We start from the raw sequence: 13900 nt of genomic DNA, 5'->3' as shown, positions 1-13900 counted from the left end.
GAATCCTGTTTTTCACTGTTTTTGATGGGGGATGGGGGTGGGGGGTGGGGAGGTGAGGGGGACTTAGCCTTTCCACATGAAGAGGCATTTGAGTTTGCAAGGAATATATGGGAAATGTTCTTGTGGGAAGCTTAAATCATTGAAGCAAAGGATGGGTGCAAGTGACTGGCTGGGGAAACCCATCCAGATGGGTGGGGTATAAATAATAAATTATTAAATTATTATTATATGCCTGAGCTGCCAGAGAGGCCTTGGGGCTTTTTGTTTCGTTTCTTTGGGTTTTGTTTTGTTTTGCTGAGCTGCAGTTCTGCTTCCAATTCCTGCTATTGGCCGATAGAAAGAAAACTGGTGACACAGTGGTGCTCTTACTAGCTTTTGGGCAGTGTGACGGGCTTGGGATAGCAGTCAGAGTTTCACAGAGGAGGCAGAGGTAAAGGAAATCAATATTAGTGGGGCTGGTGCAAGACATTAGCCCACCTGAGCTGGGTGGTAGCTCTGCCACTTCTCCTGTCTGCATCACTCTGGGACTCAGAGCAAGGCATTCTGGATGGTGTGGCCCAGGAAAGCACCTGCACTGCTGTTGCCTTGATAAGCTGGTTGGAAATTCTGCTTAAAATTAATTTAAAGTTCATCTTTTGATTAACTTTAAGCAACTTCCATCTGCTGTAGAGGCTGTTTGGGATTTACACCAGCATATAAGCAGGCATAAAATTGCACTGTAAATAAAATTAAAAATAAGTAAAATTGTTCTTTTAAAATTTTATTTTAGTTTTAAAAGTTTTTTTACTCTTATCCCCCTGCCTTGGAGTGCTTTGTGGAGTAGCGGGGCTTCCATCACGCCCACAGCCTTGCTGGGGCAGAAGAAGGAAGTACAGACAAAACACTTTGTTGGTCTTGGCTGATTGAACCCTGCTCCACCCAAGCCAAATCACCCAGCCCCTCTGCCTGATGTAAAGCTAGTAAGAGAAAAACAACAAAAGCCACCGCCATCACCACCAAATATGAAAACAGCATTAAGCAGTTGCAAAAACTATATAGTACAGTGCTACCTCAGGTTACAGACACTTCAGGTTACAGACGCTTCAGGTTACATACTCCGCTAACCCAGAAATAGTACCTCGGGTTAAGAACTTTGCCTCAGGATGACAACAGAAATCGTGCTTTGGCGGCGCGGCGGCAGTAGGAGGCCCCATTAGCTAAAGTGGTGCTTCAGGTTAAGAACAGTTTCAGGTTAATAACGGACCTCCAGAACAAATAAAGTTCTTAACCCGAGGTACCACTGCACTGCCAAAAGCAGGTTTAAAATACTAGATAATGAAACCACATTAATATCAGTTTTTCAAAGCCTGGACAAACCAAACATGATGTGCCTGGCACTGAAAAGAGATCAAAGTAGGCACCTAGCAGGCCTCTCTATTCAGCAAAATAATAATGATAATGATAAATCCTACAACTATTATCAGTGAGCCAGTGAAGCTGGGGAGGGGAAACCTCGACGTTATCTCCCACTGTGCCATGAATGTACTCTGCATAACTCCATGCTGGTGCTGTATAAATAAGAATAAATACTGATTTGGGGCAATTAACAATCCGTCAGTTTCCCATTTCCCCATTTGTAAATTGGACATATCAGTTACCTGCCTCAAAGGGTCGTTGTGAAGATAAATTAAAAAAAAAAAGTTTCCATGGAACTTCGCTCACCAAATGTGCTGTGCAAGAGAGTAATAAAACAGTAATAATTACATTTCACAGTGAGGAGTAATGGGAAATGGCTTGTGAGCTGCTGGTTGCTGGTTTTTTTTGCTTTGTGCAAAAAAAGACTACAGACTGCTAATATGTCAATCTACTTAATGGGGCTTGTTTTCAAATCTTATTAGGCCTGTGCAAGGGATATCGGCATTGTTATTGCTTCATTAGCCTGGTTCCAGAAGTTATATCTCCCAAAGCAATTCGCAACATCCTCTCCCTAGTTCTGTCATTTTTAATCAGTTCAGAATATGCTCTGAAGACAGAGCTCCGCTATGTCCTTCCATGTGAGTTTCAGGGCAGGAGCCAACAGAGAGAATAATCCCTGCTAAGATATTGAACCTGGCTGACAAGCGAGAGAATCAAGGCCACAACATCCATCCACAGACTATTAGTCACGTATAAGCTTGTCTTCTTCATGGTTCATATCCTTATAAGGCTGCAATGCTATGCACACTTACCTGTGAGTCCGTCCCATTGCATTTGATGGTGCTCACTTCAGAGTAAGCATGTACACCGCACACATTATTTTTAATTATTATTTGAAATATAACCCTCTAAAACTTTTTATTAACCCCTTTTTCCTCATAGTCAAAATTTACTAGTGTGATCTTTTCTCAGTGCTACTGCTGTGAAGGTTAAAGCAAGTGTTCTTTTGATTCCCCTCCCCCTTCTTTTATTCTTTTTCTTAATAGTGGCCAGCATTCAGAAGCTTCCTGCGGCATCTGTCCTCACAGACATCAATTTCCCCATGAAAGGAAGGAAAGGAATGGTCGACTGGGCACGAAACTCAGAAGATAGGGTTGTCATTCCAAAAAACATCTTCACCCCTATGTCAACAGGTAAAAACTAAAAGAGCACTTGTCCTTATATTTTCTTAGGAGAAGACAGAAGTTGGGCCTATCACTTTACAGAAGCTTTGTAATAACCTCCCATTTTAAAGTACACAGAGATCATTATTCTCTTCTGCATACAGTGGTACCTTGGTTCTCAAAGCTAATCCATTTCAGAAGGCCGTTCGACTCCCGAAAGTGTTCGAAAACCAAGGCGCAGCTTCCAATTGGCTGCAGGAGCTTCCTGCACTCAAGCGGAAACCGCGTTGGATATTCAGCTTCCAAAAAACGTTTGCAAACCAGAACACTTCCTTCTGGGTTTGCAGCATTTGGGAGCCAATTTGTTCGGGAGCCAAGCCATTTGAGAACCAAGGTATACTGTACATACATTACATAAATGAGGGAAAGCTGGGAGGACAGGAGGTGAGGAGAGGGCTCTTATGAGACCCATGGTTATCCCTTTTCCACACACAGACTTACCTTACATTGCTAGGAGTATAGCGCATGCATCTAAAAATGTGTAGTATGAATACAAATAAATATTGGCATCATGCAGGTATACTTGACAGGCAACTGAGATTCACTGTGGCTTCCTGTTGAGTACACCCTTTGTGCCAAAACCAGGTTTCTTGTTGCATAATGTGTGAAACACCTTCCATTCAGGGGTGGGTGTTAGTATAGAGACTGGCTCCTACAGTGACTTTCCTAAGGCAATATGCATTGGTTTGATATTTCAGAATTAGAATACAATAGCCCAATTGCTGCTGTGGAAGTCTGTCCTCTTCAGTGTTAAAGGGGGTGGGGGAAGTCCTCTAAAAATAACTCCTATGGATCTTTCATAATCAGGGCAGAATATATCATGAAATGCTGGTACGGTTTAGCGGCCAATGATGAATCTCACAAAACAGCCAGCCTTCTGAGTGCTTTAAATCTTGTGAGATGTTCCAATTGTAGAGACCTTTCCCTCCCCGCACCCTAATATATCATATTACATTTTTATGACAGCATACTTGGAAATATATTTCACATTACAATGATTATTTCTTTAAAGATAGTACTTCTTCCACAATGATAAATACCCTTTCACATACCCATATGCTGACTATGTTGGAAAGGCAAGAAATTTAACGTACACATTGTTTTCCCTCTCTTCCCCACTTTCATTTTAGATCTAGATGAATCCACCGTATTTGTGCTTGGAGCAGTACTATACAAAAATTTAGAACTGATTTTACCCACCTTAAGGTATGTGTTGTGACTAGGAGACAGCATGATTTATATTACTTCAAAAATATGCATCTGGGATGTATTGAGTTGAAAACTGACGGCAATTGACATGGGTTTTTATGCAGTACAAGACTTTCCCCCTCAGTAGAGTAGGGATGGACAACTTGGCCTGGGGCCTAGATCAGATTATTTTCCTGCCCTCCCATCTCACCAGCTGAACTCTGTCCTGCCTGCTTCTCCACTCCTCTCTGGGATCAGCCCTAGTTTGAGAGTTAGAGAAATTCTAAGGAAGGGGTAAAAGAAACATGGAGATGCAGAAGACACTGGACCATCTAAAGCAGAGATGGGGAATCTTTTCTGACCAGTGGGTCAGATCCTTATCTCCTCACCTGTTGGTGGGCCAAATTTGACAGGTGGGTGGGGCTTCCCACTTGTCAATCAACTGATACTATGCTTTGAAGTCCCAATTGGGAGGGGAGGAGGGGAAAGCTGTCCTTTGAAAGACAGATCTTCCTCCCATTCTGATCAAAAAGGAGGGGGGAAAGATACCTTTTGGAAACACCAACTACCTTGGGGAAAAGTCCCTTGAATGCTGCACAAGTGGTGCACAATCGGCTGGTTGACAGATGGACATGGTTTAGGGAAAATGGTATCGTGGGCCACCTTAGACTCCCAGGGAACTCCCAATTGGCTCCCTGGCTGGAGGTTCCCCACCTCTGATCTAAAGGAAGTGGAGCGAGCTGAGATGGAGACGAGGGAGCTTCTGTGGCAATGCAGGAGAAGGCAGCAGCAGCAGCAGCAGCAGGTGAGGAGGAGGAAGGCAGGCCTTGGGTGCTGAGCAAAATTACCTACTTGGCCCATAAATGGAAAAAGGAGCAATAGGTGGTTTGGACTTCCCCCAATGCTGACAAAAAATGCATAAACCCTGCAACTTTTAATTGCACTTTTATCTGATCTTTCTTTTTGAACTTTGTACTGCTATTGTTTAGTGTTTTGTTCATTTTTGTAAACTGCCCATAGTTCTAAAATAAGGCAGCATACACATGTTTTGAATATAGATAAGTCCTTCACCATCAGGACTGCTTTCAGAAGCACAATTCTATTTAGAAATTCGATTAGAGGCTGTCCTGGATTTGAAGCTTGAAATCAATGTGATATGCTGCCTTTATTTAGCCCTCACTGAGACATAACCTCTGCCCACCATCTCCTTTCCTGTGGAAAAAAGACTTCCCTGACTTTAATTGATAGTTTCCCTACATGGAGAACTGTGGAATTAGATATTATCAAACACTTTTCTGTCTGGCCAGTTGGGAGGCCCTTCCTCACACCTCTGTGCATTTCTCTTCAACAAGACAAATTTTGAGGAATTTTGGTAATACTGAAGCATGGCACAATTTGTACCTATCACTGCATCACTGATCTCACAGGTTCCGTTTTCGCAATCAGTATAGGCTTTCTTCCTTTTAACATAAGTTTCATGCCAGAAGTGTCTTCAGGCGTTTCACAAACTCATAAACAATAAGTGGAGGCTCATTAAACACAAACTCTTCCAGAATAACTGAAATGCCGGTCTTTATTTAAAAACAGTCTGAGACTCAGCACGACTGGGTTTCATACATTAAGTACAATGATGAAGGGGCAAGATTCATAATAATGTGAGATTCAAAGTGGGCTCAGTTAGATAACTGTACTCAGTCATGAGGTTTGACATGGCACATAAGCAGCTCCGTTGATGGAAATGGAACAAAACTGATGGAATGCTTGAAAAGCTAATCGAACCATTTTATGCCCAGCGTGATATATATAAGGGGGGATATGTATGTATTGTAATCCAATCTGCTTTTGCGCTCTGCTATTTATTGCATGCTTTTGAGTCACTTTCCAAGTCACTTCCAGCACACAGAGATTTAGGTGCAGCACTTCATAATACGAATGGTTGTTTCACAACTGCCTCTGCATATGGCATTGACAATATGCCTTTTACCATTAAAAATGTCTTTACTACAGATGTTTGACTTTCTCAAGGGAGTATAGAACACTAATTTACAGTGTTGTTGAAAAGAGAGGAAACTCGTTCAGAGTCGGATAACCACGATATTTATTCCCAGTGATTCTGCAGAGAGAGAATATTAAAATATATTCCTGTGCTTAGTAGATTTTGTCTTGCGTTTCTCAGCAGTTGATTGTCTGCAATAAGTACATGCAGTAGGAGTGCTTCATTGCACGGTAGCAGAAATGTGAACTGGAAATATAAGGGCTTTTAAAAGAGAAAAGCAAAAACCAAATGCTGCAGCATGTCATTCATTCCATTAACATAACATGGCAGATGCTGTCCCTCTTTGACTAAAATGAATGGAGAAGATCTTGAAGGGAAGGAAGCTCCAAAGAGCAGCTACCCCCGCAATGAGTCTCTGGACTGAGTTGCTGTGTTTATTATTGTTATTATTGTTATTATTGTTCATTTTCGTAAGATTTTACCACTTTCTTCAAAATGGGTTTTTTCCCTTCTGTTTAGCTTTGCATCTTAAACCCCAATTTCTCCTGCATCTTTTATCCATCTCAGACATAACAGAAAATTTTCCAGCTGGCGAAGGGATTTGCTAAATATTTGTCAGATTGATATGGGGGGGGGGGAGTGGGGGTAATTAATCTGTGAATGTTGCCAAAGTAGGAAACATCATCGGTCCAACTGATGGTTTAAGTAGGAGCTGCACATTCCTGTCTCTTTTTAAAGGTTTAGTAAAATATAGAACAGATGAAAGTTTCAGGGCTACTATACAAACTTATACAGCCATGAATAAAGGAATTTTGGACTTTGCATGAAAATATAAACAGGAGATGAAGGGGATAACCCTGCAGGAACTGAGAATTGGTGTATGTACTGCTTTCAGACATGCAGTATATCATGATATGCACTGCATTGTAATAAGTTTTGTAGGAAATGCTGTGCTAATTTTTGAAATAACCAGCACAGAAAACAGGGTACTTTAGTTAGGAGTAGGTGAGTGTAGCTGAGTAGGCTCCCCCTGTCTTAAATGTCCATTGTAAGGCACAGACACCAGGGCAAGCCACGTGTCATCTGGGGCTCAGGGCCAAAGGCATAAGCCAAAAATCCCTTTTTCCCTCATTGAGCCTTCACATGGGTAACATAGTAAGAGTACTTCAGAGAGTTTGTAATGTTGCTTCTAGAATCGAACCATGAACAGTTCTGTTTGCAATTTCTCTCCCTCTTCTTACATTTACTCACTTTTACACTGATGAAACTCTGCAAAATAAATAAATAAATGAAACAAGCAATCCTGGCATCCATGTATGCGCTTCTGTGCATTAGGCAAACACTCCACAAAGGGACTGTACAACTGTATATATGCAGCCACATAAAAATGCTTCCCCCCCCCCCAGTGTTTCTCAATTTGCAGGTATGCGCTGGCAGTGTAAGGGGAGGGGGGGATACAAACGGGAGAGGGCCGAAAGCTGTAAAACAGTTCTTTGCACCACATTCAGAAATAAGTAATGAAACAATGGCAAATTGCTAACATAATGGTTGGGTGGTTTAGAACACCAAAATCCAGATAAGAAAAATTCCAGTACCATCTGTATCAAAATAATTAGCGTCAGAGTCCCCTGAAGTGGAATTCTACTAAATGTATTCTCCTACAGAAGGAAAAGGAAGCATTCTTTGCCAGTTCCCCCTCTTACCACCCCCACCCACTGGATCTGAACCCTTTTGTTCGTGGAAGAGCAGATCTGGATTGAACCCATTACATTACATTTTTCTTTGGTGGTGGGTTTTTTTTGGGGGGTTGTAAGCTTGCATCCCACAACGGCAATACTTGTTGCCCCCACCATTCACCACTGATATCTGAAGTGGTGACCCTGAGTAGCTTCTGCTGCCTCAAAACACCCTTCAGAATCAACTGGAAAGAAAATGACAGAGGGCCAAAATGTGAGGCAATGCTTCTTTAAAACAGGACAGCTTATTAAGGCTGCTGTCATCAAAATACATTTTACGCAAGAATACCTTTAAAATAAATGAGGCTGTTTTGGTGGAAGTAGTTTGATGATTGTCACCTGGGGGACCAATCTGAGGACCGAGAAACTGATATAAGCTCTCCACATGATTTTGGTGGGCATGAGGTCAACTCCTCCTGGTCTCATAAATGAGAATCCCAGAGGAAAACAATGGGGCCTCACCAGCGTAAGTGATCTGTGAATTGAAACCCTTGGGTATCTTTTGAACGATCTCGTTGTTCATTCATATATGGAATGAAATGGGTTTTAAGTCTCTCTGGTTATAGATCAGAAAAATTGATTCTGAGGAAACTCATTGCTGTCATCCATCTTAACTTTTTCAGTTAGCAGTCAGCAAAACAGCCAGGCCAGAACTTTGCAAGAAATATGTTTTGTTTTGTGTAAAACAAGCCTACTGAGTTCACCTTGAGATAAATGAATTTACAGCCATTTAAAGACCTGCCTGAAGGTTTGTGTTGTCAATCTGTCTCTTTAATCAATGAATCATACTTAAGGAATGGCTCTTGGATCAGCACGAGGGCTTTCTTTAATTCTTCATCAGGTCTAAGAACAGGGGGAATTGTATTTACAATAAATGGCATGTAGGGATATTAATTTAAATTCTCATCTAGTCATATTCTCTCTTTGCTTGATTGCATCATATTGAGGTTTTAATAAATGTTGTGTTTTTTAACTGTTCTTTTTCAGAAATTATACAGTTGTAAATTCCAAAATCATTGTGGTGACCATAAGGCCTGAGCCCAAAACATCCGATTCCTTTCTAGAGATAGAGTTAGCTCATTTGGCTAATGTAAGTATTGATGTAGTGAATGTTCATTATTATTATACAACTCATTATTTATACTCTTTTATAAAAAACAAAGAATGTATTGAAATAACTGTTTTGTCAAATTCTTAATCAACCCATTAGATTTATCTGTTTTTTTTTCCTTTTGTTGGAGTTGCTGCTTTTATATTGCAACTTTAATTCATACTGAAATCAATGCTTTACCTTACTGCAGTCCCATAAGGTGTTGTTAACCTTTTGTCTCCCAGATGTTGGTGGGCTATAACTCCCACCATCCTTAACCATTGTCTATGCTGCCTTGGGCTGGTGAAAGGTAGGAGTCCAACAATATCTGGAGGGTCAGAGAATAGCCACATCCTTGATATAATAGAGCAGCCACCCCTATATTAAAACTAGATCCATTGCACAGATCTCACAATTTCCCAAGTTAATTGTGTGTCTCTAAAGGGGACGCGGGTGGCGCTGTGGTGTAAACCACTGAGCCTTGGGCTTGCCAATCAGAGGGTTGGTGGTTCTAATCCCCGTGACAGGGTGAGAGCCTGTTGCTCAGTCCCAGCTCCTGCCAACCTAGCAGTTCGAAAGCACATCAAAGTGCAAGTAGATAAATAGGTACTGGTCCAGCGGAAAGGTAAACAGTGTTTCCGTGCCCTGCTCTGGTTTCACCAGAAGCAGCTTAGTCATGACCTGGAAAATCTGTCTGCGGACAAACGCAGTCTCCCTCAGCCAGTAAAGAGAGATGAGCGCCACAACCCCAGAGTCGTTCGTGACTGGACTTAACTGTCAGGGGTCCTTTACCTTTACCTTCTAAAGCAGCAGAGTTTAATTCAATCGCAAGTAAATAGAAACTGCCTTGTTTGAGCACTTGATTTCCCTAGGCTATGTTCTACTGCTAAACCATACTAACATTTCAATGTATATATTTGACTTTGTAAGGATTTGTGTGAATCCTTGGCTTCAACTGTATAATGTGATATATATTGATATTGGGTGGTTAGACATCATCAAAGTATCATGTGATTTTGAGGTAGGAAGATGATTACCTTTCTCATAGCTTTTTCAGCTGGTGTATGGCAGGGTTGGTATTCTCATGGCCACCCTACAGATGGTATTGGGCTACAACTCTCATGATCTCTATTGGCTGCACTAGTTTGGTTGATGGAGCCACACAGTACCTACCCTTATGCATGGAATCACTGAAATTGGCAAGACAAATTCCCAGGGTTGGTACATGCCCCTTTCCACAACACGCATAATGTAACATGTTATGCACACATTCCACCCACAAGACTATACTCAAGTAAACTTAGTAAGATAGATACTTTCCCCACAAACTTTTAAGTTTTGAGGGAGAATAATCCTTTGGACTGGGCCCCCATGCATGCACGCCTCCATATGGAATGCTCATGTCACATGTGATCAGGGCCATCTTTACCCAGGGGTGTAAGGGGTGCAGGGCACCCGGGCGGTGAATTCTGGGGGGCACCAAATGTATACCTACTGTATACTACTCCATAGCGTCAAATTTTCCCGATGAGTCAGGAAAGAAAAGCAGTTTCTTCCACTCCGTCATTGTTTAAAAATGGTCAACAACTTTGGCTTCCACCCTCCCAAAATAAGTTCAACAATTTTAAATTTGGGGGTGGATCTTTGCACCCTGGTGGTGCATATGCTAAAGACGGCCCTGCATGTGATAAAGACGGCCCTGCATTAGATGCAAAGGAGAAGAGGTGCACTCTCCTCCTTTTCAATGGGAATTGGGTCATTGCCTGATAAGGACCTAACTGGCCCCATGTATTATTTATTTTGTGCTTTTAAAACTTGAGGAAGCTTCCAACTTGATTTCCAGTGTAGAGCCTAAGCTTGCTGAGAGGTCCAAAAATCCCTTTTCCTATATGCAGGCAGATTTCTTTTCATGTTCAGAAATGTATACATCTGAGAGCCTTGCTGAATACTTTACACATTCTCACATTTGTATAGTGTAGTAAACAAACATCTTTGACAGGACTTTCTTAACAGAATTCTGAACACAAAAAACTGCTAGAAGCATTCACAAATTTCAGTTACAGATAGGCCTCCTTACTATATCAGTAACTACAGACATAGATCCAATGCAGATGAGCATGTGAAGTCAAAGCATTCAAAACAATTTTCTTATTCACTGTACTATAGTGCCTAATGTAGTATACTCAATATATTGTGCAATACAGAATATGTTTTACCATCTACCCAGCAATGCCAGTGGGAATCTGCATCCCACATATTTCAGGCCACTAGCTGAATGACTCACGTCAGATAAAATCTTTATTGTTGTGTTCAATGACTAGTACCAAAGAATCAAAATAGGAAACACATAAAACACATTATCCAGCTGTGTATAATAGCAAAATCTGGAATGAAATAAAATAAGGTAGATAAAAAAAAACACACACAAAGAGAAAATAAACTCCAAGAAGGAAATTACAGAGTGGCTGGGATCAGATCCTGGTGGGATTTATTTGCTGTAGGTAGGCCACACTGATGGATACATGGTTTGAAGAGGAGTTGAAGGACATAAAATACATCTAATCATCCTGGCAGCTCTAATAAGAAATGTTCAATAAAGGTTTTATGCAGGTCATGTAAAAGGAGCTGTGCAGGAGGATATGGGTCGCCTACTTGACTTCTCCAGAGTCTCTGGGGCAACTGCATGTGTGGGAGTGAGTGTTTGTGTATCTTCCCTACAGGACTACTGAAGGGATGGTATTTAAGCATGCCAGCATGAATGCTATGAATTGCTTTCAGACCAAGAGTTCAGAAAGATAGTTGGCTGGTTTGTCAGTCTGGAGCGCTCCATCAGTTAGAGTATCATTGCAGGTTGAGCCTAGATTGTGTTGGTGCTCAACATCTAAGATACGTTCATTGTTGGAGAACCATTCTGACCTTCTCACATCCAGTAGACATGAGGGAAATCAAGAAAATCTGCATAGCTAGAGTTTTTCTAGCTATACAGTAGGGACTGCTTCAATACAGATTGCTTCTCAGCTCAAAAGCAGCACACCAGCTTGTGGCTTTGCAGTTAAACTTACAAAGCTCCAAGTCTTCTGATACCAGAAGTCCTCACTAAGGACTTCGTTGTTAAAAATAAGAATTTGAGTTCTTATTATGATCCATTTATCAGTTTATTTGTGGTCACTTTACATCTAAATGCCATGGATGTGAAATTTAATTGCAAACCATCTGTAGACAATCATGTGATGATTGCTTTTCACAGTTTTGCCACTCTGGGATTCTCTTCCCATAGCAAATCACAAAAATGCATATGCATGACTGACAGACACGCATCTAGATGCAAGTTACTTAAAATGTTGAGATTTCGTGACATACAGAAGCAGCTTTTATACCTGAAAAGCATACTAGTTCTAGAAACATAATATATGTAGTACAAAGAACAGAGTCTAGGAAGCTATATGTTGAACCTAAAAAAAAAGGTCCAAAAAAGCCTCAATATATATTTTGAAAAAGTATTTAGGGAAATCCTACAGGAAGGCATCTTTCTTTTGGGTTTAAATTGTATCCATGTGGGCTCATTAGCCATGGCTAATTAAAAAAGTTACATGCACAACCCAACCAATATTAAGCACTTTTAGATTTGATTGAATTCAATAGGAGAAATTTAACCACATGCTAAACTGGGACGCAGGTGGCGCTGTGGATTAAATCACAGAGCCTAGGACTTGCCGATCAGAAGGTCGGCAGTTCAAATCCCCGTGACGGGGTGAGCTCCCGTTGCTTGGTCCCTGCTCCTGCCAACCTAGCAGTTCAAAAGCACGTCAAAGTGCAAGTAGATAAATAGGTACCGCTCCGGCAGGAAGGTAAACGGTGTTTCCGTGCGCTGCTCTGGTTCACCAGAAGCGGCTTCGTCATGCTGGCCACATGACCCGGAAGCTGTATGCCAGCTCCCTCGGCCAATAAAGCGAGACGTGCACCGCAACCCCAGAGTCGGTCACGACTGGACCTAATGGTCAGGGGTCCCTTTACCTTTACCTAAACTGTCCCACTGAAAACAATGAGACTTAGAAGGGCTTAACTTTGGTTGGGTTGTGCCTAAGAATATGTGAATCTGCATTCAGTATACAGTGGTACCTTGGGTTACAAATGCTTCAGGTTACAGACTACGCTAACCCGGAAGTAGTACTTCGGGTTAAGAACTTTACCTCAGGATGAGAACAGAAATCGCATGGCGGTGGCGGAGGCCCCTATTAGCTAAAGTGGTACCTCAGGTTAAGAACAGTTTCAAGTTAAGAATGGACCTCCAGAACGAATTCAGTTCTTAACCAGAGGTACCACTGTATGCATTTTTGTACACATTCCCAAGCTGGAGAGCTGCACTGTAAAATTCAGGGAAGTGCAAATTTTGAAGGATAACTATGTTTTGGCTCTCATACTGCTATGGAAAGTGTAAATTAGGTAGTGTGAATTTGTTTAAGTTTCTCCCCTATCTGTAGCTTTGCCTTAAAACCAGTTAGTGGATTGGACTGTAAGGGTTAACTGCAAGCAAAGGGGAATGGGGCAGCATGTGGAAAAGGTTGTAGTGACTTTGGTCACCATGTTGAGATAAGAAGAAAGAATCAAAATAGTGTCACTAAACTGTATCAGTGTAGGAATCAACAGATAAACTCCATATAAGTAATTAAAAAATGGCCAATAGCATCAAGGCCATGGGAAGGTTAAACGAACGTCTTTGAAAGCCATTTTTAGAAACCTTTTTTCAGCTTGTTTATTTTATTGTTCTTTTCAGTAATCTACTGACATAGCGTTTGCCTCTTGCCAGTTCCTTAAAATGTTTATTAGCTTGATTCTGGCAGCAGAAAATACAGGGCATTGATTGTCATTTGGCTTTGTCTACCTTTCTGTAACAGGATATTAATGACTACCATATTAACACAGGGCCAGGAAGTGCTGACAAGGCAGGAAAGCAATAGTCTTGTCAATAACATCCTGGAAGAGGTGTCGTTTTCTTTTGGCTCTGCTTGAATCCAAAATCTCCATTTTCTTCAGACAGCAGGTCGGATTCAGTCCCTTGAGTGAACTCAATAGTAAAGGGGTGAGAGACTTCATATAGGCAAAGTCAATCCATTCAGGAATCATTGCCTAATATATGCCAGAATCTATGTAAGAAATACCATCTTTAATGGGGTCTCGAAGCACTGACATCTCTGGGACTCAATGCGTTGAACTTTATTGGGGTCTTTTCTCAAGTGATACTACAACACTCTTTGAATATTCCACATTTGTT

General features: G+C 41.4%; 1 protein-coding gene across 5 annotated transcripts in view; it reads left to right on the top strand.

The window, feature by feature from the left end:
• The window catches only part of ADGRB3 (adhesion G protein-coupled receptor B3), a 458204-nt gene that overhangs the window by 248052 nt on the left and 196252 nt on the right, over window positions 1–13900 (top strand). For all 5 annotated transcript variants that reach the window (XM_079970372.1, XM_079970373.1, XM_079970371.1 and 2 more), the window contains 3 exons: window positions 2442–2588; window positions 3749–3824; window positions 8526–8628. In XM_079970372.1, the coding sequence (XP_079826498.1) occupies window positions 2442–2588; window positions 3749–3824; window positions 8526–8628 (326 nt within the window). The remainder of the gene's footprint in view (window positions 1–2441; window positions 2589–3748; window positions 3825–8525; window positions 8629–13900) is intronic.

This window comes from Podarcis cretensis (genome assembly GCF_951804945.1).
Source record: "Podarcis cretensis genome assembly, chromosome: 3".
Lineage (NCBI taxonomy): Eukaryota > Metazoa > Chordata > Lepidosauria > Squamata > Lacertidae > Podarcis > Podarcis cretensis.
This window is presented reverse-complemented; position numbering and strand designations above follow the sequence as displayed.